We start from the raw sequence: 25952 nt of genomic DNA, 5'->3' as shown, positions 1-25952 counted from the left end.
CTGTTGAAAAGAATCTCAAGATTTATTGGGAAATATTTTGGAAAAAAAGCATTTTTAAGGGATAAAGAAAACCTTACAAAATATTGAGTTTCAAAAAAACCCTCCAAACAATACATTTAAATTGAACTGTGGACTTTAAGAGCTGCAGAATGGTTTTGATTGTAGTTAAACAGTAATATTTTCTTTGTATAGACCCTAGTAACAGATGTTCCTTTTTTTTTGGCAATCTGTAAGTAATCTCTTTTGTTCAATGAGCTCTAAGGCTTGTCTATTGTATTTGCAGTTTAATTTGTCAGAAGTGGTCAGATCATGTTATTTAGCTCCTGCTTCTTTTGGTCCTTAGTATTTGTATGACCTGGATGCTTTGTGTAAATGTTCCTTATAGGACTGCTATGAATAAGTGGTATCAAAACTAGACTGTACTAATCTAAAATGTCTCTTATTATTAATTTCAGCACTTTGTTTGGTCAGCTGAAGAGTGCTTAGAAAGCCAGCTTTGTTCAAGTGTAAATAGGGGGAATGTGCAGTCAAATGGCACATGGTGCTTAGAGCTGCCACAACTGATGCTGACAGGGCAAAATGGCTTTAAAGCAACCTCCTGGGTGGAGGAGTCTTGTGTTGCTCACATTTCGTCTTCCTTAAGTAGTGCATGTGTACCACCATATTTCTGCTTTCCCTCCCCGAGGGCTGTTGAATGTTAAAAAGAAGCTTGGAGATGGCTTTTTGCCTTGGCTGTAGCTGGAACTGGAGAAAAGGAAACAAAGAGAGGAAGACAGTTTAAGCCATATCTGTCTGCTGCTTTCAGTTCTGCCAAGAGTTCCTATGCTAACATGCCAATATTTAAAGAAGATTGCATAATATTATTAGGCATATGTTTTGTTATATGTAGACCTAATGTTTTTAAGAATAATCACACAAGAAGACACCTCAGTCAAAAATAAACACCTCTAGAGAAAGGATCTGAAGTCATAATTACACATTTTTATAAAGCTCAAGTTGATTTTCTGATGGACAATGAGATTTAAATCTAAATATTATCTTATGTTTCCTTGATTCTTCATTCTACTTCTGCAAAACTATGTAACTTTGAATCTTCCAATGTCTATTTTACAGGCTTTGCTATTCAGAAAGAAAAAGGAAAACACTTAGGTCCTGAAAGGGGGGAAAAAAATGTCAGGAAATAGGCTTGCAGATAGGAGTTTGATACTATATATACATGATAGTATAATGTTTTGGGGTTGGTTTTTTTTTCCTTTCATAAGGCAAAATGGTTTGAAGTTTAGAGATGTGTCTTCCAAGAAAAGAAACATGTAGAGAATGTGGTGGTTTGCTGAAGGCGCCCAGTTCTGTAGCCGGCAAAGGCAAACGGTAACTTGTCTCTACTTAATGAAAGCATGATTGGGTGCCTAATAAAATGACTGTGTAATACGGTATGATTGGCAGTTCCTGCTTAGGAAGCCAAAGAATAAAACAGCAGAGGTGTTGACATTCACTGGCAAATTCCCTCTGACTTCACAGGAGCTGGGTTTTAGTCTTAAATAAATAATGTTGAAAAAATGTGCTTCAGAAACTTTGGGTTAATCTGTTGGTTCAGATCAGGGTAGAGTGGATAACTATGCCTGCAGGCATTAACAGGTCAGACCTATCTTTTCATGGTTGTGGGATTTACTGAAATAAGTGCATCAGATAGGGTGTGCAGTACCAAAACCTATCAGGGTGGAATTTGTGCAATCCTTCCAGAATCCATCCATTCCCAGGGTGTGACTGAGTATATTTTGGCTGTGCAATTGGCAGGCTTCTCTCTCTGCAACTCCTTTTACCCTTATGGACAAATGCTGCTATGCAAGGAGGGCAGCTAAGGGAAATGTGTGTTTTTAACAGCTAAGGCACATGATCTCACTGTGCAAAGATGGAGCAAAACAGGAACGGTGCAAAGAGGAATATATGCAGAAAGAAAAAATGCCATTGTAATGAGTTTCTTAGGAATGTGTTTATCTATAAATAAGTAATTGTACCATAAGTAATAAAAAAGGGGAAAGGAATGTATTTAAAGAGGGAAGGGTGTAGATTGTTTTATATTTGTGAGCCTAGGTAATTTAAATGCATGTCTGTTTCACTAAGCATTATTGCCTAACTATAATAATTAGGGAGACATAACCACATCTCCAATCATCTGCCTACTATCTTCAACAAAGCCAGGATGTACTCATTCCTTTTTCAGATATCTGAGTTTGTTCATGATAATGGATTGACTAAACTGAATTTAACATCCTTTCTCATGATCTTTGGGCAGTCTCTTGCCTTGCCTGATGCCATATGGTTGCCACCTCACCACAGAGAGAGTGGGGAGAGATGGCTGCAGAACTCAGCCCAGATTTTACAACTATCACAGTTTGAAAAGTCAACTGTCACAGTTTGAAAAGTGAGGTCTAAATCATTATACCTAACAAGTACAAAGTTGAAGATTATGTTAACTCCAGAATAGTCAGTGCTGTAACAGTGGAAGAAGAATGAAGTTTTAAAGAGATTTCCTCTTCTTATAAGCCTTGTTGAAAAAAAATAATTCATTTAAATATCTTTTTCTTTTGGCTCCTTAAACAATGGGCTGGATTTTTTTTAGCTAATTTCTCAGATAGGAATATATTGGGACAGGCTGAAATATAAAAATGTTTAGACTTTAGTAAAAGGAAAGATTCGACAAAGTGTCAAAAGATTGCTCCTTGTTTAAATTTATTATAAAGATCATGGACAAAGTTTTATGCTTTGTATTTGTATGGGCTGGGAGTCCTGTGTTTTAAATGTATTTTCATTTCTACAGTCTGTTTATTGAGGTGCATTAGCATGAAAAAGCAAAACCACATCACATTACTTACTGCATGTTCTAGAAGTTCACACATTAATGCTGTTTGGTGGGAAATGAGATGAAGAAGTCTAGAAAATTTAAAACTGTTTTGCTCTCAGGCAACACAACTCTTTTGCAGAAACTCATCTTCACTACACTGCTCAGAGAAGCAACATAAAATAATTCTATTTATTAATTTTATAGAAACTAAATTAAATCTGCTGTGTCAATCATAAAGCAGAATTCTAAGTTGTAGGAGGGGTTTTTTTTTTTGTTTGTTTTGGTTTGGTTTATTTTGGTTTGGTTTTTTAAATCTGTTTTTTTCTTTTGATCTGCTTATGATCTGGGGTGATCAATGGCATTTAATGGAACCATTTAAGATTTTTGTCAGGCATTTTATATCTCTAAGATTTTCCCCATAGAGTGGAATGTAATCTCGAAGACCCCCAGCAAATGGAAAGTTTCTTTGAAAGTACTTGAGCAGGAGAGAAATAGAGGGTTTTTCCAAATTATCTTAGTCATAGAAGCTCAGGTGATAGTCTAGCTAAATCTTAGGATTCTGTTTGCATATGAATGCAGCTTTTATTTGCATTAAAATCTGGTAGTTCTATTAATGCTTATTGAGTTTTTCTGTTATTTCTAATCTTCATTTGACTGATGATAATGTAAAATTTACTTGAGATAATTTTGATGTCAAATTTCCAAATCTGGTGAATTTTCATGTAATTGGTCATCCATAAATTTCTTGTTGTTGTTGTTGTTGTTGTTGTTTTTTGTTTTTGTTTTTTTTTTTATTTCTAGATAAGAAAATGTGACTATACATGTACAAACACAAGCTCTGGCTAGGCCTGTGCATACTATGTGTATGTGTACATGTACCATAAATGTACTGGCATGGGACACAAGCTGAGACTAGAGATATCTGGTTAACTATTACTTCTGAGCTACTAAATCCATTTACATGTATTTGACCACTGCTCTGAGTGTAATACTGTTTCAAGACTGTCAGCCTCTACTCCCATCTATTTATTGTGGTATGGCAAAGCTTCCACATATTTTTCTATCCAGAATACTTATGATATGTGCAGTTTATCACAATAAGCAATGAATTTCAGCCATAGCCATCACAGGATAAGATTGCTTCCACAGCTTAATCTGCATTGGGCCTTTGAGGAAAATTTGAGATTTTTCCATCTCTTATTTGGATGTGGTGAGTCACTAGGCTTTGTTATTCTATTTGAGCAAAATTCTAAGTTCACATATAGATGAAAGCAGATTCTGAAAAGGAAATTGCTTGTTAACTGAAACCTTAAATAGTTCTCTTTAAGAAAGCACAAGTGATCAGTCAGCTATCTTCCAACTATGCACCTCAAGTTCTTTCTAATTTAATGTATTACCTCTTTTACATCTTAACACACAAGACTTGTTACAGAAGACAGAAGCTGTCTTTTGTATTTCCAAACTACTGTCTTTTCTTTAAGCCAAAATATACAAATGTTGATGTGCCAAGTGGCTCTTCAGGCAGGAAAGTAAAAACATGTTCAAACATGTCCTGGAGATTGGGAAAAAATGTGAGAAAACATTTAGCTCAAATAAAGTATCAACAGCTTCATTTTTACAACTTGCAGCAGCAATCAGATGTCCAATTAAATTCCATTAGCCTAAAATAAGACCGAGCTTTGAAGACATAAATCAATAACCAGAGTAAATGCCACACCGACTGTGTTAAGAGAATTTTGAAGCTTTACCCACACTACACATTCTTCTGAGTTTAAGCCCTGTGACTTAACTTGGCCATAGCTAAACCATCCAAATGAACATTTAGAGAAAAGGAGTAATAGGCCTTTTCTGAATATAGTTCACCTAAGATATCTGGTTTCCTCATCCTGGTTGAACGTGTAACTTGCTAGGCTTTCCCTGTTATAATGAGACATATCTTCACTCAAAAAGGTTTTGCTGCAGACCTAAATTCATCACACTGTACTAACTGTGAATTAATCTTCTACAAAGGCTTAGTCATTAAAAAGATAAAATAATTCAAACTACCACCATGAACAATTTAAAACCTCTGCATAATATATGGGTTCTGGGGTAGAATCAGATTCACTGGTTTCCTGTGTACACAAGAACAATAAAGTGTCAAAGTACATAAACAAGTCTTTTAAAACAAGCAAACGTGTCCTTTTAAGTCCTTCTCATTAAACAGACACAGCCTGATTTGGATACTGAGGCTACTTGTGCATTTAGTGCCTGAGAAACAACCCCTGCTGTAGGCATCATGTTCAAAAGTTTGATCTAAACCACTGAAATACCAACTCCATAGGACAGATTTCATTTTGTTAAAAAGTTTGGAATCAGATTACTTAGTCCTCACAGCCATCAAACTTCACAGATTAAAGCTAGATGAGTGAGTCTGTTTTAACCTTCTCATGTTCTGCCAAGAGCCTTCTAAAGTGTTCCTTTCTTAAGTGTTCTGAAGTATCTGTAAAAATGATACTTGAGAACATCCAGAATTAATGTGGCCTCAAAACTACTAATAATGCTGTTCCAGATGTTTGTGGTGAATTGCTGAACAGGAAAATTAATAAAGTCATACTTACACAAACAAGCTTGCTTTAAATTACTTGTCCAGATCTGTCCTAAACCCACTAAAATCAGAGAACTCTGTACTCGCCTTCTCCCTAAAGCAGTGGCCTCTAACAAATCATGTTAAGCTTCCTAATTTTTTAATGTATTCTTATCATCAGACTTGTTAAATTTGAAACAATATGCACGTTACAGTTTTCTTTGGTCTGTGGACCATTTTCCATAACCTCATGGCCTGAAACCTTAGATGTAGGTATTTGATAATGGAAAGCATGACTACAGGAGGTTTGTTTGCTCTCATTTTAGTTTGATACAGTGGATGATAATAGCACTGAGGCATAGACTATTGACAAGTGAGCAACAATCTGGAATTATACCTAAGATCCTGATCTACCTATATATATATATATACATATATATATATATATATATATATCTATCTCCATAAGGACACATTAACTCAAATTCTCCTGGGTGCTGAAAAACAGAAGGAGCTGAAATTTTTCTCTCATGTTTACTCTTATTCACCTGAATAAATCGGATAAGTTCTCTCAGCTAAGTATGAGACAGAGTGAGGGCATTTCAACCTCTATGCATTGCCTTCTTTTTCTCTGGTATCTGTCTGTGTATGGCTTGTCTTCTTCAGCAGGCCTGAAGAAGTGAATAGCTTATTCCATCCTGACTTGAGGGCAAAATATCTTCTAATGAGTGGAACAGTGAAACAAGTCGCTAAGGTAAAATGTTTTGGGTTCTTTTTGTGTTTTGAGACATACATGTCTGTGTTTGCAGACTTCAGTGACTCAAAGTTGCAGCCCCAAAAGATTGTATGTATTTCCATCTAAAATCCTTATCCTTAAACACATTCAATGAAGTCCTTAAATAGTCCTTAAGTATTAAAAGTCCTTAAATACCTTTCAATGTGCAATGCTAGTCACCAATGTAAAAACAGCAATTTAGAAGTGAATTACTGTTCTTAAAATGCCAAAGCAATTGTTTGAATGAATACATCTTTGTCTTCCTGCTTTTAATACTAACATGAAAGATGAAGACAACAAAAATGTCTCCATCATTTAGACATCTCTAGATGACATGTTGTACCATTTAAGTTATATAGTTCCTTCTTAAAGACTAAACATCTGAGAGAATATTACAATACATACCCCTATTCTCAAAGCCTCCTTAGTGTTGGTCAGTTCGGGGTGGGGATGGGCTGCTCAGGAGAAACTGGCCCGTGGTCCCTGGAGAAGTGAAAGATGTGGGAAACTCCTAAATTCTTATGCCGAGGTTGTTACAGCATGGAGGCTTTTCAGTGCGGCGTGGTAAAACCTGAAATAAGGAGCCAGTTTAGATGTCACCACTGGGGGCCACTGCTACTTAGCAAGAGAGAAGGAAAGGGACGATGCTGCATGGCCTGGAGTCTGCACTGCCGGAGATGGTTCCTGCAGAGAGGCAAGAAAATGACCCAGTTTGGAGTTGCTTAAGAGATGAGAATAGCCAGCAAAGATATGCACAGGGAACTGAAATTTCCTGACAATGAACATACAACTTTTGCCAAATGTCATCATGAGTGATGGCAGAAGTGGCAGCAACCACTCATTCTAGCAATGGTATTCCCAGTCCTATGCTGATCCACACATCTATGGGAAGGGCTTGCATATCAGTAATAATTGGGACCCCTTACTAATCAAACCTGCTCAAAAATAGGTCATCATCATCATCATCATGTTCTATGAACAGCAATCACTTTTCTTGCTAAGAAGGAGAACAGACAATATGGAATAGATGAAAATGTTTTTATGGCAGACTTTGAGGAGTAAATGGAGAGCAAGACAAAATGGAAAAGGATAAGATGGACAGAGAAATTACGTGCAAAAGAGGAGTGGCTTCTCCTTAGAGTCTTGAGACATATTTTTTTTCTCCATATTACTTATCTTTGTAAGTACATATTGCTGGAAATATTGATTCTGGACTAGATGTGATAGATTTTACAAGGGTTTCTCTGAAGAATCAAGAAATTTCAAAAGGAAATCTTTCTCACTCCAGACATTCATAATGATTACATCATTTACACCCAGACTGATCCGTCTGAAAATCTTTTGTACAAAACATACTCATGGAATGGAAACCAAGGCCTGGCTTTTCCTGTCTCTTTCCTATAATATGATGGCATGACTCACCAACTTCAAATGGGCTAATGTTCATACACTTTAAAAGTGACAAGGGACTCACACCTCACAACAATTTAGCACACTGATATTTTGGAAAGGAGCAGTTATGTGTCACACACAACAATATTTTCCCTTGCACGCTGCTGGTTTAGACAGCAGGCAGGTATTTTCTCTTCTTTTTGGTCTGAGCTGTCATGACATGAAGGAATGACATCTAAGGGCCAGCCTGACTGAATATAATCCTTTTGAAAACAAACACGCACACAGACGGGAAAGGCAGAACCAGGCAAAGAGGGATTTCTCACCTCCAGCACTGGTGGACAAACTGTTGTAATTGCTGCTAAGAAATACGGAGTGTTGACCTCCCCAAACACTTTTAATATGTCTATAGGACTAAACAAGCACTATAATGCGTTGCGCTGTATCCACACAAATCTGTTTGTGGGCCAGCCTGCAGAAGCACATCAAAGGCAAATGATAAGAAAAGCAGGTGTGGGTCACTGAGTGGTGTTCCAGACCCCATCCCCGTGGGAGAGCTCTGGCACTGGTACTGCTATTGTACATTGTTAATTAAATCATTCTAATTAATTCATTCAAAGTGTAAATTAGGAAGGAAAGAAGATAAATTACACTAATACATTTAACCCCATGCTGTTTATTTAGCAGTTGAACAAAATAATGTGGTTAAAAAGAGTCTAACAAGGCAAAAGCCCAAGACACAGCTGTTTAATAGCATTAAAAATGAGATCTCAGACTGTGCTGCAGGCACATACTGCCTGTTTGCATTTAAAAGGTTTGCCAATATAGCTGTACTGGCAAACCCTGCTAGTTTAGATGCAGCTGATACTAACCAAACAAAAACAAAACAAAATACATATTTCCATCTCTTAAGTGAAATAATCTGCTCTGGAAATGGATTATTTTACCAGTACAGCTCTGCCAGTGTTAGAACACTTGCTGGTGCTACTAGGGTAATCTGGGAGATCTTTTAGCTATATAGTTATGCCTGCAAAACATTAAAGTGCCAATAAAGCCATATGATAAAATTTGCTATACATTCAAGGTTCCAAGGACTTGTCTCAACACAGAAGCCAAACCAATTTAAATAAAGAGCAAAGTGAAATAATTTAGTTAATTCAGCAGTGTTCTCTGCATAGCAAGCAAGCTGGATTTGAGCTGAATGAAGATTTTCCTACCCCAATGTTTTTAGTCAAATGTGGCACTTAATTCTATTATTTTCATTAAAATGAGAATATTTAAGGGTTTATATTGACATACTCATTCTTTCAAACTTATTAAAACAAACAAACAAGCAAACAAAACCAATCCTAAGAGAATATCAATTTCACATGACTCTAGAAGCTGAGGCTTTGAGAAAAGGGCCAATTATCTTGTGATTTGTGATAAAATCATGATATTTAGTAACATTGAAAAGATCCTATCTATCCTGGCATACTAATACCAGGAAAAACATGTTTGAACTAGTTCAGTGGGCATGTTAAACTATGTCCTGGAATAGGCTAGGCCAGCTTTGTTTTCAGCAATGTCAAAACACAGATTGGCCCATCTACAAAACTGGCTTAACCAGAATACTGCTTAACTGTGATCTGACTTAGTTCTCAGACCAACATAAACCAGGCCAAAGATTTGCTTGGACCGAGTTAATTTCTTGAGTGTTTTTTCCATGCTAGCAAAACAAGCATTCTTGTTCTAAATGCGCTGTAAGGTCTCTTCAGACAAACCTATCTACTTCTAAATCTTGTGCAGAAAGGAGAAGAAACTCTTCGGGTGTTTTGTCACTTAAGCATAAATAAGAGCTCATTTGAGCACATCCAAAAGAACAACTGCTGTAGTGTTTAAGTATGGAGTGTGGAATTCCTTTTTCTTCTCATTTTCTCTCTGCTCTCACCAGTATCACTGCTTTACACACACAGAAGGGTCTGGCTGGCTGTGTATTTGTTTCCCCAACAGATGACTTAAATCTTCATCCAGTCATTCTGCCCTGATTAACTTCAACAGGTTCCTCATTTCATGGAAAAAAAAAAAAGGAAGATCAGTACTTCATCTGGTCATTCGCTTACGGGATTATTGCCCCATTTTTTTCATGCAGGGTATTGCCCAAATCTGCATGCTGTGGGCGTCTATGTTAATCCTGTATGTTGTCTTCTCTGTGGATCTTGTTTTTCATTACCATTCCTTACAGCTATAGTTCAGCTGTTGATAAGAAATAGATAGGTAACGTTATTCCATCATTTCCGTTTATCACCCATAGTGATAACTATGCCTGTTCGAAGTTTGTCCTAATACTGGAGGAAGCAATGTGTCCCAGTGTTTTCAGTTGGATAGAATGAGATAATCTGACTTTCTGGCACCAGATTGTGGAAGATTCACCATAATGGACAGGATTTGGGTGGAGCCTCTGCAGGTTTAGTTGGGGGGAAAACAGGATCAAAGCATTTTATAGTTATGTTACAATGAAAGGAAAAAACTGGACTAGTAACATGGACAATACAATGTGCAAAAAAGGTTGAACATTGACAGTCTAATCAAAATCCTCTCCAGGTACATGACTCAAGTGTACATTGGTGTCCATGAATACCCCTTGTGCAAGGTTGTTTACAATTTACAACAGCTTCTCACACCTAAACAGCTTTGAAACATTCTTTATTACACACAGACGTGCAAAATTTTTAGGCCACGCAACCAACCTGCAACACTTCATGTTGTAATAAAACAATATTGTAAAAAGAAATAATCTATGAAACAAATTAGTCTTTCATCTGCTCCCTGTTCAGCTATGCTCTCCAGGCTTGCATATGCCCACAGGCTGTCTAGAATTACAGATGTGTCCTGCTGTACACTGAGTGTGTGCTAATCTGCAGACTCTGGAGTCCAGCAACACAAATATAAATAACCCTCTGCTGGGGCAAATTGTTTGCAGGCCATTCTTTTCTTCAACAGGAGAAGTTCGGGTGACATTTCATTATGAAGAATGAGCAAATTCTCCAAACTATTCAAAAAGAAGCTTCCTGCTGGTGCGAGTAATTGTTCTTATCTTCCTTAAAGCGTCTTTAGACTAATACCATTGCTTTAAGTGATATTAGCAAATAGTAAACTAGCAATATGTGCAATGTTTAGTACGGTACTTATGTTTTTCTTGTACAGAGTCACATAATACCATCATGTAAACACTGTTGTTATGTCTAGAAGATGGTTATTGTTGAAATCAGCCTTTTGCAGAAACGCGTTTTTCACATACTATGTTAATTGGGAAATAATTAAAAGCAGGCCTCCCTTTGTCCTGCGGCGAAGGACTCCACTGGGCACCTCGGAAGCGGCAGCTGTGTGAAGACCCCCGACAGCGCAGTGACCGCAGGGCCCGCGGGAGCTCCGCGGCACCGCCCCGCCGCGGGACGAGCAGCGCCCGGCGGCGGGCTCAGAGCCCGCGATGCCCGGGCTCCTCCGGGCCCTCCCGGCCGCTCCCAGGGCGCCCAGGAAGGAGTTTCCCACCCTCTCCCTTGCTCGGTCTTCGCCACCCAACGGGACACGCCACAGGGACCAGGAGCCCTCCCGTCCCCGCGGCTCTCCGCATCCCGCGTAGCTATCTCCGTGCGGCGGGGCGCGCCCCTTGTTCACCCGGAACGCGGTGCAGGAGCTCCTACGGCCCCACGCCGCCCCGGTCGGGAGCGGGGCAGGGTGGGCAAGGCAGGAAGGAGAGGCCATCCTGCAACCCCCATCCAGGGCGACAAAAAAACCCCCACACACCTTCCCTGCCGCTGGCCGGGACAGCAACTGCGAGCGCGCTGCCCTCGTCCTGCCGTCCCTCCCCCGCCTGTCACTCACAGGCTCTGCATAAAGCCTCCCCCCGCCCCCCAGCCCTTATACCCCTTCCCCGCTCCGCCGCCGGGGCAGAGCTGCGGCTGGCGTGCCAGCACCAGCAGCAGCAGTAGGAGCCGCCAGTTCTCCCCTTTCTTCCGTCCCTCTTCCCTACCTCCCGCCCTCCTTTCCGCGGCCCGCCTCCCGCCGGCGGCAGCAGCTCCGCCCGGCTGCCGGCACTGCTGCTCGCTCCGCGGCACCGCCGGTCCGGCACAGCCCAGCTCCTCTCCCATGCGCGGCGCTCCGTCGCCCAGGGACCTCCGCGCTCGCCCGGGAGCCGCTGCTGTAAGTTGGTACCGCCGGCACGGAGGGGAGGCGGAGGGGCAGAGCTGGGGGCAGAGCTGCCGGCGGGGCTTCTCCGGCTGCAGCCGGGCTGTCTCGTTGGTCCCTGGCACAGGCGGACCCCGGCCCTCCTCCGCCCTGTCCGGAACGCCGGGTACTAGCGGGTGGGTAGGCATTCGGGGTGGTTTGCTATCTCCTGTACAGGCTGCCCCGTACGGAGGCTGCTAGCCTCTCCGGTGGGTTTCAGCTTCCTGCTCGGGGCCGGTCCGGAGCATCCCTCGGCGGGCGTGAGGCAGGGCAGGGAGTGAGCGAGCGCCTGGCTGCTCCCTGAGCTGGCTGCGGCGCTCCTCTCCCTGCGCCCGTACAGAAACTTTTGCACGTGGTTGTTGCTCTGTAAAGGAAACCAAATGCATTTTTAGCTGCTCGCGCTGGTTTTTATATCAGTCTGGGAAGAAGCTCTGCGAGTTTCTTCTCAGAGAGGGAGTTATTTAGGCGTTTTGATAGGACGGGCTAAGGGGAATTTAGAGTTGCATTTCTTTGTTTGCATATGATGAGCTGTAGTGCGTTCTAGCAGGAGCAGCGTGTTCTGCTTTCTGTCTCGCTACAGGTCCTAGGCAGCCCCTGAGCTTGAAGACTTTAGGCAGTGTCACGGTTTGCCTCTGCCACACTGATAACGTCGGTGCAGATTTAGCAATTGAAAGCGGTGTTAGTTACATCGATGGGATAATTGGCAGATTTCCTCTCTTTCAGCTGTTTCGCTGATTCTAAAGAAAAACGCAACCACCGCTGTGTAATTACACAGTCGTATTAAAATGAGCGTGCATCAGGGATGTGTCAGTGATTTGAAAATACTTAATTTTTCATTTGATTTAGGCTGAGACCTGCATGCTATAGAACTGTTAAGTAGGACAAGGAGCCTGTTGTTTAGTCTTAAAGAAGTGTTTACTACTGGGCTGCTGTGACAAGTAGCTTGTTGAAGTGTAATTATAAATCAAAGTCTTGGTTCAACCTCTGTTCCTAGATAAAATCTATATCTGTAGTTTACTGACCACTTGTTGTCTTTTACGTACAAATACTATTTCTAAGGGAAAAAAAAATGCCTGAAGGGAATTGGCTAATATTTTTCAAGATGAACATTTGATCACTGACTGTAAATTACCTTGCTGAAGTTTTTAAGGCTTGCATAATTTCCAGCACCAGAGAAACTGGAGCTGTCATTTTTGCATTTTAGTGTTCCTACAAGATTCTGGATTGACCTAGTTGCCAGAGACTCAGAAAGGCTATTTACAGAAACACTGCCTGTTAGTGAATGTTGCTACTTGATTCTAAGGGTGTTAGTTCAGCTAGTCCATGTGCAGTCTCGTCTCAGCATCACACTGGAGGAAAAAGATGTGTATAGATATGTATCTTTGTTCTTTTCAGGGAAATATGTTAGCTTATCTTAAATGTGAATTGGCATATTTTGAATTCCTCTCAGTAGATGACATTATGATGATAAAAGGCAATCTTACAGGAACAGTTCACTACCAGCAAGGATGTGAAATGTCCTTCTCGCTAAGAGACTAAGTCTTCTGTTATAGTAGGGTGAAATGCTGAGTGCCTTATTCAGTAGCTGTTTGAGAGGGGTTTTTATACAAATTTTTAATTTTTTTTTTACAGTGGTATTTGGTACTATGGCTGTGGGTGGGCTTTAGGTAACAGACAGTGATCTGTTCGTCCCCTCTGCATGTGGTCTGTAGTTCACTAGCCTCCACTGTGTGCATAACTGCAGGGTGGGTTTTTTATGTTTGCCTGTATTTTGTTGTGGTTGTGGGCTCATTCTGAATGGTGCTGAACAAGCATTGCTCGTGTGAGTACACAGCCTGGTGAAAGATCTAAATGCCTGCATCTGAAGGCTCTGATGTGAACTTTACCTGCCCCATTTCTGAACCCTGTGTGCATGATGAAAGAAAGTTTTCAGTATACTCTGAAATCCCCCAATATGTGGGGGCAAAGAAGAGAACCTGTGTTTTCATGGAGATCCTGACATGCCTAGACTGTGATGTCTACACACACATTCAGTTAACTGGAATGGAGGGTGGGGGGCACTGAGCATATCCAGATACTGTTTATTCTGTTGTTTCTGTTTCATCAGTGGGGTGTTTAGCTCCCATCCTGCTCCCTGGTGAGGAACCTTGAAAGAGTAACTCTTCAGTGTAAGGAAAACCTACCTGTAATCCGGTGAATACTGTGCCTTGCATCATAACAACATTTAAAACAGTAAGGTGCCTGGAAAAGTTTGAAAAATTTGACAGTCAAGTGTTCAGCTTCCTATTTGTGTCTTCACACTGCTTGTCTACTAGTATTTCAGGCCATGATCTTTCTGTAATCCTTCAGTTCCAGGAGATTTCAACCTGTAAATGGTCACTATCTTATTTTTGGCTATAGGTTAAGTGGGTTATTTTAGTCTGAGATTAGTGCTCAAGATCCTCCAATGCCATCTGGGTATTTTTTTTGCCAGACAATATAACTTCATTAAAGGCCATTTCATTTTCCTTGTAAAAGAGTTTGTGCTTTGGAGACATACTAGCTGCCTTAAGTTGTTCTGTGCTTAGTGCATTCAATAGATTGGCCTAGGGAGCACTGGTATTATATCTTTCTAAGCTTTTGAATGGTAGAGTGAGACAGATGCTCTGCCTTGTAGCTCTGATGCATAGGGCTCCTCTCTGTTTTGGAGGACTTTGGATTGTGCACCATATATTGGGCAGTATTACCTGCTCTTTTAAGTTAAGTTTTATCGGGCAAATTGTATTCCATATTAAAGGAAATGGGCTATGCTAGTTTTACAGTAAGGTGTGTCTCTACTCCTTACTTTAGGTTTAAGGGCTTTTTTTCTGTAACTGAAGAGAAAGGTGTGTCACAAACTTGTGTTGTTCAATATGGTGAATCAATTACTTTACATTAGCACAGATGGTGGTACTGGCTGTGCTGCAGTTAGACTGCAGGTGTTGCATGTTTCATGTACACAGATTGCTTGTTCTGAAATGGAGTCTGCTGTCCAAATTAAACATGTGGTTTTGATTTTGTCAATGTTTCTGGTCATATGAATCCAGAAAAATACATGTATTAAAAAGTGCTGGTTTTGAGGCTTGTAAAGCTCTTGTATTATGTTGAAGCATGAAATGTGGGAATGAAATTCTATAGTTCTGTACTGCTTAAAGATGCTCAAGTATATGAAAATGTCTGTGTGAGAGCAAAGTATATCCACATTAAAATCTTCACAAGTGGCCCCAGGTCATGCTCTGACTTAGGGCACTGCATGCTTTCCAGGTAGACCTTTTGGCCAGTTCTTTATTTGAAGGTGCAGTAAAAAGTACTCTGGATATGCAAATGGCATAGTAATTAGACAAGTTTGGTTCTTGGCTTTCTCTGAGTTTTCTCTGCAGTTTGAAGAGAGAGAAGTGAGGTTATTACAGTACCAGTCACAGCCACAGCTTGCACAGAATTCTGTATGTTTCACCTCCTACTACTTGCACTGTGGTATTCTGACCATTAGCTTTATGTTGCTGTGAATATTCCTCTCTTATCCTATACTCCACATAGATATGTGTGTATATATATATATATATATACACACTATGTACTATTTTGATTTGACTCTTAGTTAAATTTGGAAACTTGCTGCTGTAGTTATACATAGAGCTGCATATCATGGCAAGTAACAATAACATTCACCTCTAAACAGGATCTGAGTAGTGTTTTGTTGGTTAGGAACAGGGCAGGGCAGGATAGGATGTGTCTTCTGTTTTATGCTTCCTCAAAACTTCAGAATGAACTAATGGATTAAGCTTTGAGGTCCTGACTCTCCAGGTGTCTTCAGAGGCAGTGTCTCAGTGACTTTGGCCGGTAGTCAAAACATGTTTTTCTGTTGACCCTGCTATATCACTATAGCAAGCAGACACTGAGTTCTGTGAAATAAAGGTGGAATCTGTAGCATTTACTAACCTTTTTTTTTTTTTTTCAGTTACACAAGTCTAAATCTATGGTGGATACCAGAGTTTTATTTTTAAAGTTTGGGGTGGTTTTTTTTAAAATTTTTTTACTCTTTTTTTTTTTTTTTTTTTTTTTTTTTTTTTTTTTTTTTTTGGTGCAGTTGCATATGGAATCACTATACCAAAGGGAAGCTTCCTAATGGGATTAGTAGGTTTTTGTTCCCTATGCAGCTTTTGACATTCCTTAGGTATTCTGTCTGGTAGCTCTTCCTGCTATGATTCAGTACAGGAGAATGTTTCAAGCGTGTGCATGTGTACGTATGTAATGAATCAGCTGGTCTAGGTTGGGGAAGGGTGAGAAAATCAGTCCTGGTTCATTTTCTTTCTCCAGCTTACTTGCTTACTGTATTGCTATGAAAGTGGGAGATCAGGTTTCCCAAGATAAACCTGCTCTTGGGCAACAAATTTAGACTATGTCATTTATGAATCTCACCTTACAAAAAAATAAATGCATGCCAGAGGTAGATGTAATTCTCTGTCCACTCAGCTGTAAATGAAAGCTTTTTCTCTCCCATCCTATAGTGAATAATAGACACGCTTTTTGATATGTAAAACCAACAACGATTTTGACCTTTATTTATATCCAATTTTTTTTTTGCTTGTAGGTGTGAAACAAAATGTCAGTCAGCATGCACGAGAATCGCAAGTCCAGGGCCAGCACTGGCTCCATAAACATATACCTGTTCCACAAGTCATCCTATGCTGATAGTGTCCTTACCCACCTAAACCTCCTCCGTCAGCAGCGTCTCTTCACAGATGTGCTTCTCCATGCTGGAAACAGGTCCTTCCCCTGCCACAGGGCAGTGCTGGCTGCTTGCAGCCGCTATTTCGAGGCCATGTTCAGCGGAGGACTGAAAGAGAGCCAGGACAGTGAAGTCAACTTCCACAATTCTATTCACCCAGAAGTCCTGGAGCTTCTTCTGGACTATGCATACTCCTCCAGAGTTATCATCAATGAGGAAAATGCAGAGTCGCTGCTGGAGGCTGGTGACATGCTGGAGTTTCAGGACATTCGGGATGCCTGTGCAGAATTTCTGGAGAAAAACCTTCATCCCACCAACTGTCTTGGTATGCTGCTGCTGTCGGATGCTCATCAGTGTACCAAGCTGTATGAGCTCTCTTGGAGGATGTGCCTTAGCAACTTCCAGAGTATCAGCAAAAGTGACGACTTCCTCCAGCTGCCAAAAGACATGGTAGTGCAGCTCCTTTCCAGTGAAGAATTAGAAACTGAAGATGAGAGGCTGGTGTATGAATCAGCTATCAACTGGGTCAACTATGACCTGAGTAAGCGTCACTGTTACCTGCCAGAGCTGCTGCAGACAGTGAGACTGGCCCTCCTGCCAGCCATATACCTTATGGAGAATGTGGCCATGGAAGAACTTATCACCAAGCAGAGGAAAAGCAAGGAGATTGTAGAAGAATCAATAAGATGCAAGTTGAAGATCTTACAGAATGATGGAGTGGTCACCAGCTTGTGTGCCAGACCCCGAAAAACTGGCCATTCACTTTTCCTTTTGGGTGGCCAAACCTTTATGTGTGACAAGCTGTATTTGGTGGATCAGAAGGCGAAGGAGATCATTCCAAAGGCTGACATCCCAAGCCCACGGAAGGAGTTCAGTGCTTGTGCCATAGGCTGCAAAGTGTATATCACTGGGGGACGAGGGTCAGAAAATGGAGTCTCCAAGGACGTGTGGGTGTATGACACCCTTCATGAGGAGTGGTCCAAGGCCGCTCCCATGCTGGTAGCTAGGTTTGGCCACGGCTCTGCTGAACTTAAGCACTGTTTGTACGTAGTAGGAGGGCACACTGCAGCAACTGGCTGCCTTCCAGCTTCCCCTTCAGTATCCCTAAAGCAAGTAGAGCAGTATGACCCCGTGACCAACAAATGGACCATGGTTGCCCCGCTGCGGGAGGGAGTAAGCAATGCAGCTGTGGTCAGTGCAAAGCTGAAGCTGTTTGCTTTTGGTGGTACCAGCGTGAGCCACGACAAGCTGCCCAAAGTCCAGTGCTACGATCAGTGTGAAAACAGGTGGACAGTGCCAGCCACCTGCCCCCAGCCCTGGCGCTACACAGCTGCAGCTGTTCTGGGAAACCAGATTTTTATTATGGGTGGAGACACTGAATTCTCTGCCTGCTCTGCTTACAAATTCAACAGCGAGGCATACCAGTGGACTAAGGTGGGGGATGTGACGGCAAAGAGAATGAGCTGCCATGCAGTGGCATCTGGAAACAAATTGTACGTGGTTGGGGGCTACTTTGGCATTCAGAGGTGCAAAACGTTGGACTGCTACGATCCCACGTTAGATGTATGGAACAGCATAACAACTGTGCCCTATTCGTTAATTCCCACGGCATTTGTCAGCACGTGGAAGCACCTCCCCTCCTAACTGTGTATGTGTTGGCAATTACGAGTTATCAGGTAAGAAATAACACCTTTGAACCTCACTGTAATAATGGTTTTCAAAAAACTTTTCAGCAGCAGCTCTGAGGAGAGGTGAGTATGTTTGATGCAATTTTATATCTGAATCACCTCAGACACGTGTGTTCATGGTCTGCTGTCAGCCAGGCACCATGGCTGTGACAACACCAGATCCTGGAAGCAGTTTACCACATACCTTGCATCCACTTTTACAAGGCCTTTTCCTGCATGATTTGGATGCAAAGGACTGAGCAAAAATAACATTTTCAACTTGTGGGGAAATGCAGATAATCTTTTGGAAGTTGACTCTGGCTCTTAAGTACTAAATGCATGTTAAACAAAGGTTCCAATGCCATTTTTCTGATGACAGATTAGGTGACTCTGCATCCAGTAACAGTACCCAAAAAAGATAAAGTAAATTCTGATCTGAAGCCTGATAGTTAATTCACTTGAATTTCCATGCAAGCAGCCTTTAGATAAAGCTGCTGTCTTATGATAGGAGCTTTACAGGGAGTTCAGGCCTAATTTTCAATCTCAGCTAGACAGTGTGGTTGCATCTGCATGGACTAAGTTTGCATTTTCTCCATTGTTACACTTTAAAATACAGATTTTTCAAAATACTTATGCTTATATATGTTGAACTAGGTATAGTGTCAGGAAGATGTGTAATTAATATTATAGCCTGAAATAATTACTAGTCTATAGTACACACTGTTCCAAAACAATTTAATTATACATAATAGGCCAGGCTCTTACCAGATGCAACTTCAGCATTGTATCTTCTCACAAGCAAGTCTGAATTTGGTCTTGCGTGGTTGGTTGTTGTGCATTTCTTATTTTTGGGAGGAGGGGGAGAAGATTTTTGCTAATAATCTGTGTATTTTGCAACAAACCTGGCAGATTCCCATTTGTGTTGTGTTGCTTTTATTCCTCACTTCCTTTTTGTGGCTTTAGTACAAAATCAGTTACTGCTAGCCAAGTAAATATAGTGATGTCCTTGATCCTAAATAATCAATGCCCTGTGAATGGTAGGGGGTTTTTGAGGTTTGAGCAGTGTATATTGTACCCATGAAGGAAGGCAGGTTATAAGAAAATGGCAAATAAATACAGTTGTAGTAATTAAACAAGCTACCCATATGCCTTTGGGTTACCTAAAAGTCCGGACTGAAGAGGTTCTCCACAATGTAGGAAGAAGAACTTGTGTGTAAAGACTTCTCTAGGTTCTTCTGTTTGGGACAGATCATTGGGGAGGTTTTTTGGTGTTTTTTTTACAGCAGTAGACTGACTCTTGCAGTAAATGCAAACCCCAGAGGTCATTGAAGCAGTGTAGATAATGAAGTTACTCTTGTAGCTGCCTTTCAGTTGATTGGGAGTTTTGGTTGAGTAAAGAGCACAGGGTTGGGCCCATGCAAAGCAGCAACTCTGCTTTGAAATCTAGTGTGAAATTGAGCAGTGTTATGCCATGGTGCTCTTCTCTCAGGTGGTTGTTTGCCTTGAAAACACTACCTCTGTGCCTTCTCCCTTTTCCCCTCTTCCTGCTTTGTTTTTCCCAGACTTTTCTTTGGAAAGCACAGCAAACCCTAGAGACTTACGACGTCCTGGTTACTGGCAGTAATTCCCCCTCAACAGCAAATGGAAGCCCTCATTTCTGTGTGTCAGCTTCCTCCCTAGCTGGGAACTACATCTCGATATCTTCAGTTAATTTGTATTATTACTGACTTTATGCGGTTCTCAATGTTATCAGAACAGCAGTATTGAATGCCTGGACTCAGGTCTGTGCCAAGAAAAATATTGACTTATTCTTCTGAGTCTGGCTTAATTGTTCTGGAGTTTACAGTGCATGAAGGAGTGTTTTATTTTGAAAAAGAGCTCTCCGAATATAACGGTGCAAAAAGCTTTCCTTTACTCTGCAGTATCTTGTTAAAAGCCAGGGTTTTGTCTTCACTAACACACAAGATAACTGGCTTAACTAGCACACAAGATAACTGGATGTAGCTATAGACTGAAATCTCTCCAGTGCTGTGTGCTCATCCAGCAAGTAGGTTGTTTTTTTTCCTACTGACTCCTGCTGCTTTGTCAGTGGGTGGGAGAGCCAAAAAGGAAATTACTTGTGATTACTCTGTTTTCATGGTGCTGTGTGGCCCCAATCTGACAGCTTTTAGGAGGACTTCAGTCTGCTTTGTCTTGTTCTTCAAACTTGGGAGTTTTGAGTCCGGTTTTTTCCCCCTGTTTTAGAATTGTTTATAGCTTTTTTAAAGCTCATCCTATGACACAAAACGCTGTTTTGACTTCAGTGTTGATAGTCTCTTTTGATGGGAACAATGTCATGCTATGATGAAGAATGCCTAGGATAGACTAATCAGCACTGAGTGGACCCTTTTTTTAGACATAAAAAAAATAGCCCACACTTGCAGAAACACTGTGGACTGTTATGTAGGCTGGGTTGTTTCCTGTGGGTGTTCTCTGTTGTTCTTAGACATCACAGCCTGAGAGAGATGTAGTGTGTTCAAAGGATCCGTGAGTGCACTAGAGCTCATTTGCATTGTAATGAAGTAGGATTTGCCTTCTAAAATTCTAGCAGTGCTGTCAGAAATTATTGTAATGAACTGATGATGGTTTGGGAGCTAGAATTTTGATACAGCTTCACAGTTAAAAAGCAAAGGACAATCTCAGCACCCAAAGGCTGAGTTTCTCATTGAATAATTGATTTTATAAAGGACTCTGTGATGGCTTTATTGGTGAATGGTATATTGCTGTGTAAAAAGAAGTAAAGCAGTATTCTGCTTAAATAAAGAGTAGATGTATTTTAAATAAGGGAATTCTTTGGTCCTCTCACTGTTGTGAGTAAATTCAGTTCAGAATTTGTTAAGGTGAACAGAGGTATTGGGGCAAGACACCTTCACCTTCCCTTCTACTTTGCTCCAACCAGGTTGTTTTGGCTAAGGTGTAGAAAAAACTCTGCACTGAGTGTTTGTGTGGATTTTTGTGAAAGAGGAGTTACAAAAGGTTGTTTGCTTGAAACAAATCCACAAACTCTTAAGATTTTGGGGGAACATAAAAATGCGGAAGTATGCAGGATACATGAGATGTCCATCGTTTGAAGTGTATAAGGCCACTTTGATTTAGGTTTCAAGTGGCTGAATTTATATCCAAAAGATTAGTCAGTCTTTCTGCAGTCAATAGGATGGTTTGCAGGGTAGGATTAATACAATAATAAAGTCAGACTCTGACCCTAAATAACTGTGTTCCTGACTGGTTTATGTATTAGTAGTTGGGTGTTGCACATGAACCTTGAGGTTCAGGGTGGGCAGGGCAGCCCATCAACTAGGTTGTATCCTAAGCCTAGCTTTTAGCTTTTCTTTGGCATTTAACAAAAACTTTATGGTATATTGTTGCAGGAAAACCTTTTAAGTCATTTCTCTCTCCTTTCCCTCCACCTCTTCCCATGCTTTTAGTTTACTCCTTTATTTGGAGAAGAGAATTGGAACCTCAGATGTGGAGAAGTTTTAATGAAGAAAAATAATTCAGCATCTCTTGCATTTGAAGAAAATCATCTGCACCTTGTAAATTATCCAACCTAGACGTGAAAGAATGGGAGAAGAAACCCCTGTCTTCAGTGCTTCAACACGTGGTTTAAATATGAATGGACAAACCTGTGATTTGCTTGTGGATTAATGCTGATGTTAATCAGTCCTTCAAAGATGAAAATAACAGAGACAGATCTTCTCTTAGCTGTGCACCACACAGCGCTTGATTTCCATGGACCCCACTGTTTTTATGTGAAATTCAAAATGGTTGTCACCTCTCCCTGTGGTAGTTTGAAGTGCCAGTGCCAGCTGCAGGGGAAGCAGGCCAGGTCTGAAACAGCAAGATGCTGCTGTGAATGAAGATACAGCAGCATTGCTGCTGAACTCTGCTGGCTGGAGTGTGCTTGCCTGTGGGCAGTGCCTGCAGCATCTGTTACACCTTGTGTTGCATTGTCCTGTGTGCAGTAAGAGACCTTCTGCTTCATAAGGACCAGTCCAGTGATGAAATGTTTTTGCAACAGTGGGGAACACATTACATCCCGAAAATACTCACTGTTCCTGTTCCTCCCTGTATTTATAATTCAGTCTGTCCCTTTCCTATTATGTTACTTGTTGTAGATATAGTTATTTATTGTTCAGTGCTTGCATGCTGAAACAATGCCTGCAATTGTCTTCATGTTGCAAGGGCTTGTGTGAATTGTATGTTTTGCACATATTGTGATTGCTGATTTGCTCTGCTGCACAAAGAAAGAAAACTATTGGGAAACAGTTGGAGGTGGGAGGGAGGAGTGGCTTCCCAGTCAGAAATTGAAGGATTACAGGACAGGATTTTAAATACACATGTGCTGAAGGAAGAAGCCATGGAGGTCACTTTCTCAGGCCACCACCTCCTTGAGTTGCATGTGGTGTGTCGTGTAGATGGTGTCCTTGGAACATTTCATTTGTTGGTCATGCCTTTCAATTTCTAACCTGGAAATAGCCAAAGTCTCTTGCAACACACGCTTTGTGCCGCTTCCTGATTGCAACGCAAATACTGTGGAAGAGCTTCTGGATACCAAGCCCAGATGAAGTCATTGTCCAAACTTTATTTATTTATTTATTGGTTTGGAGGAGGGTTACCTACATCATAGCCACATTGTCCTGAAGGAGTGGAGAATGGTGATTCAAGAATAAAAACAAAAAGAACCTCAGCATAGGTTAATGATGAAGTCTTAAGAAAAGAAAGGAAAAAAAAAAAGAAAGAAGAGCAGCAATTTTGCACTGACTGGATTGCCTCATCCATCTGGATTTCAGATCATCTGAGCGGCCAGATGTCAAAGAACCAAGTGCTCTAGAAAATTTCTTATGGGGATAGAAAGGAATTTCAAACCTCTTATCTTAAGAAAAAAAGAAAAGCCCTCAAACTCTGCTGCTTTTTATTTTTGTTATCCTGGTGTGTCTTTAATCACTTGGTTGCTCAGAAGCCTCAGATAATCCTGAGAAACCAAACTTTGATTTTTAAATAAAATTGTTTCTTATTATTCTGGTCTTTGGACAGAGATGAAGCTACTCTTTTTCTTAGGAATTTCAGAAGCTTGTGTTTCACAGGTACTTTCTTTGCCAGATCCTGTCATGAAGCTTGTATTGTATTGTGTTTTTTCTTAAATGTTTCTGGAGCCCAATTTAACTGGCACATTCAGTAACATGGTTGATGTGTGCTGTGGTATAAGAAAACAGCTGCATGTGTGCATGCAAAACAAAAAATAGTCACATTGGTGATGCTTGCGTTTCTCTCTGTGACAGTGATGTAGCTGTATTTGTGAAAGCTTTGTCATCTGAAAGTGTTTTCATTGGTCACTGGAAGTTTCTCTGCGCTGCCTTACATTTGATTTGCTGTTTGGAGTAGACTCTCTACATTTCAGAAATAAAGTGTTTGGAGTTCTGTGAATACTGGGAGAACGTTGATTAATCAGCAGTCATTTGCAGTTTTTAAAAGGGTGAGTTCCAGCTAGATGTGATAAAATTATCGTTCCACTGATGAAACTGATTCCTTGAAGTGGTAGATTAAAAAGTATCTAAACCCACAGCCTCTCTACCCTTGTGTCCCCTTAGATGACCTTTAGCAATAGGAACACAGATTAGGATAGTCTCCTTTCTAAATCTCTGTACCTGCACAGGTTGACATGTTGAAGGAAACAGCCTTGAATTTTTGTTGCCTTTCATCTTGTGGATCACTCAGGAGTGTGAAGGGAGCCATAAAATCAGACTTCCTGTGTTTTGCATGTCCTCTCCCCAGGCACTAGCAATTACATAAGATACAAGGAAGTAAAGAACTGGGTCCCCAGGGGCCCCCGTGTTTGAGTAAGGACATGTAGCTTTGAGATCTGTGTTCTCTGTCAAGCTGATCAGAGTCCAGAGGTGAAGCTGCCTTGCATCTGAATGTTTAGCTTATGAAATCTGTTTTGTAGCACTGTGCAGCTTCCAAAAGTGGGATGAATCTTCTGCCGCTGTTTCCAAACTTATGGTCTGCTTTCAAGTCCTCAATTAATCCCTGTGTGTAGGCTGACGGAAACTGAAGTCAGGGTGAGCCTCTGGCTCTGCAGGGAGTACACTAGGCTCTTGCTCTGTGAACTGTTGTGGGAATCCTGGCAAACTACTTGACCATTTCAGTCCTGCAAAACACCCCGGACTTAGAAGCAATTGCAGTTCACAGCAGAGTGCACACAAAAACCCTGGCATAGGATGGGAAGGTTCCTCTCATTTTGCAGGCTGGTTACTGTAGAATCATGTAACAAATGACAACCTTCCACTTCTGGTATAATTTGCAGCCCCTTTTTGGTATGTCTGACACCTGTCTGAATAAGAGTGATTAGAAACAGAATAATGTTCCCATTCCTGGCCATTGAAGGTATGGTTCATGTGCTAAAAGAAAACTGCAAGTAGTAGAAGTAAAATTGTCTATGTTGTTTGCTACTATGTCTTAAGATTTTGTAAAGCTCACTTTTTTTCACAATGTGAAACTGAAGGTCAATAAATTATTAGATATTTCCTCTCCATGGAATGTTTATTTGAAGTGTTGTCTCTTCCTCCCCTCTTTCCTCACCCTTAAATGCTTTGAATCCTTTATAATGCCCTTTTTTATGTCCTCTTAAGCACATCAGCAACATGCAATTAAATGCTTTGGTTTAAGCTTCTGCTTCAGCTGTGCTTTCCTTCCCTTTGTTCTCTTCTGCTGCTCTTACTATGATCTCTATCTCGAAGTTCAGCAGTTAAAACTCGGAGAGCCTCAGAACATTTAAGAACAGGAAATGCAAGTTTGTTGGTGCTTGAAGTACAGTTTAGTTAGTGCCTGATACCACTTGGAAGTGGAATTAGGCATCTTGAATCCTTTCTAATTATTCTCAAGTGAGAAAATGCTGGCTGCTTGTAAAACATTCCAATTGTTCTAAATACATGTATAGTCAAACTCTTTGAAGTTTTCATCTCACCTATTTTTTTGTGTACATGGTGATGATGTCTTTCTTAGTATTGGGTGGGGGTTTTTTTGTTTGGTTGTTTGTTTAAATACCATTTTAATACTACTGATTTTCTACACTGGCTTAGCACATCTGGCCTGAAAGTGTTGCTGAACACTGTCCTGATATAAAATAGCAAGTTTTCAGACATCTTCTAAACTACCTCTATTAAAACTCCTGCAGCTCCCCTGTGAAAAGGTTTCTTTGTGTTCTTTCTTTGCTCAGAAGAGTTGGGGACATAGTATTAAATTACTTTCTGGCCTTGGCATGGCTTGGTTAACCTGTGTTTGAGATATTTGCCATCAATTTTGGCGGGGGGACTGGGACACTTAGAGAACCTTTAAATATGAAGAATACCAGAAGAAATCAGCCTTTCCACAGACCAAGGTAAGGTTAGATTAGTTTCAGTGCTTATTGCAAGATCTTTGCTGGACAGTAACCTGTGTTAGTTTCCTTTATTTGGATTTCAGCAGGGCATGGGATGCTTACAGCAGCGCTGGGCATGAACAAGCTGCTGCAGAGTGATTCAACTGATGTCATTTTAGGGCACTGGGTTACTAAATCTATGTGGTCATGGATTCACACTCCTTTGCTTGGAAGTTTTCCCATACTGGAGGTTGTGATATTTATGGTAAGAGTGTAAGAAAAAAAAAATTACATTTAGGTTTTAAACAACTGATGATCTGTACAAGACATCTGCAAGGCATTTGATTTATTATATTAAGTA

The 25952-nt window shown here is 40.8% G+C and overlaps 1 protein-coding gene across 1 annotated transcript; it reads left to right on the top strand.

Annotated features, from left to right (window-relative positions):
* The first annotated feature begins 11618 nt into the window (after positions 1-11618).
* ENC1 (ectodermal-neural cortex 1) lies at positions 11619-24723 on the top strand. Its single transcript, XM_066180739.1, has 3 exons — positions 11619-11757; positions 16391-18204; positions 21660-24723. Exon 2 carries the CDS (start codon positions 16403-16405, stop codon positions 18170-18172), a length of 1770 nt encoding a protein of 589 aa, XP_066036836.1. The 5' UTR covers positions 11619-11757; positions 16391-16402; the 3' UTR covers positions 18173-18204; positions 21660-24723.
* Positions 24724-25952: the final 1229 nt, after the last annotated feature.

Source organism: Chamaea fasciata, unplaced genomic scaffold (genome assembly GCF_029207755.1).
Source record: "Chamaea fasciata isolate MVZ Bird 193981 ecotype frontalis unplaced genomic scaffold, bChaFas1.0.hap1 SCAF_4, whole genome shotgun sequence".
Taxonomy (NCBI): Eukaryota; Metazoa; Chordata; class Aves; order Passeriformes; family Sylviidae; genus Chamaea; species Chamaea fasciata.
This window is presented reverse-complemented; position numbering and strand designations above follow the sequence as displayed.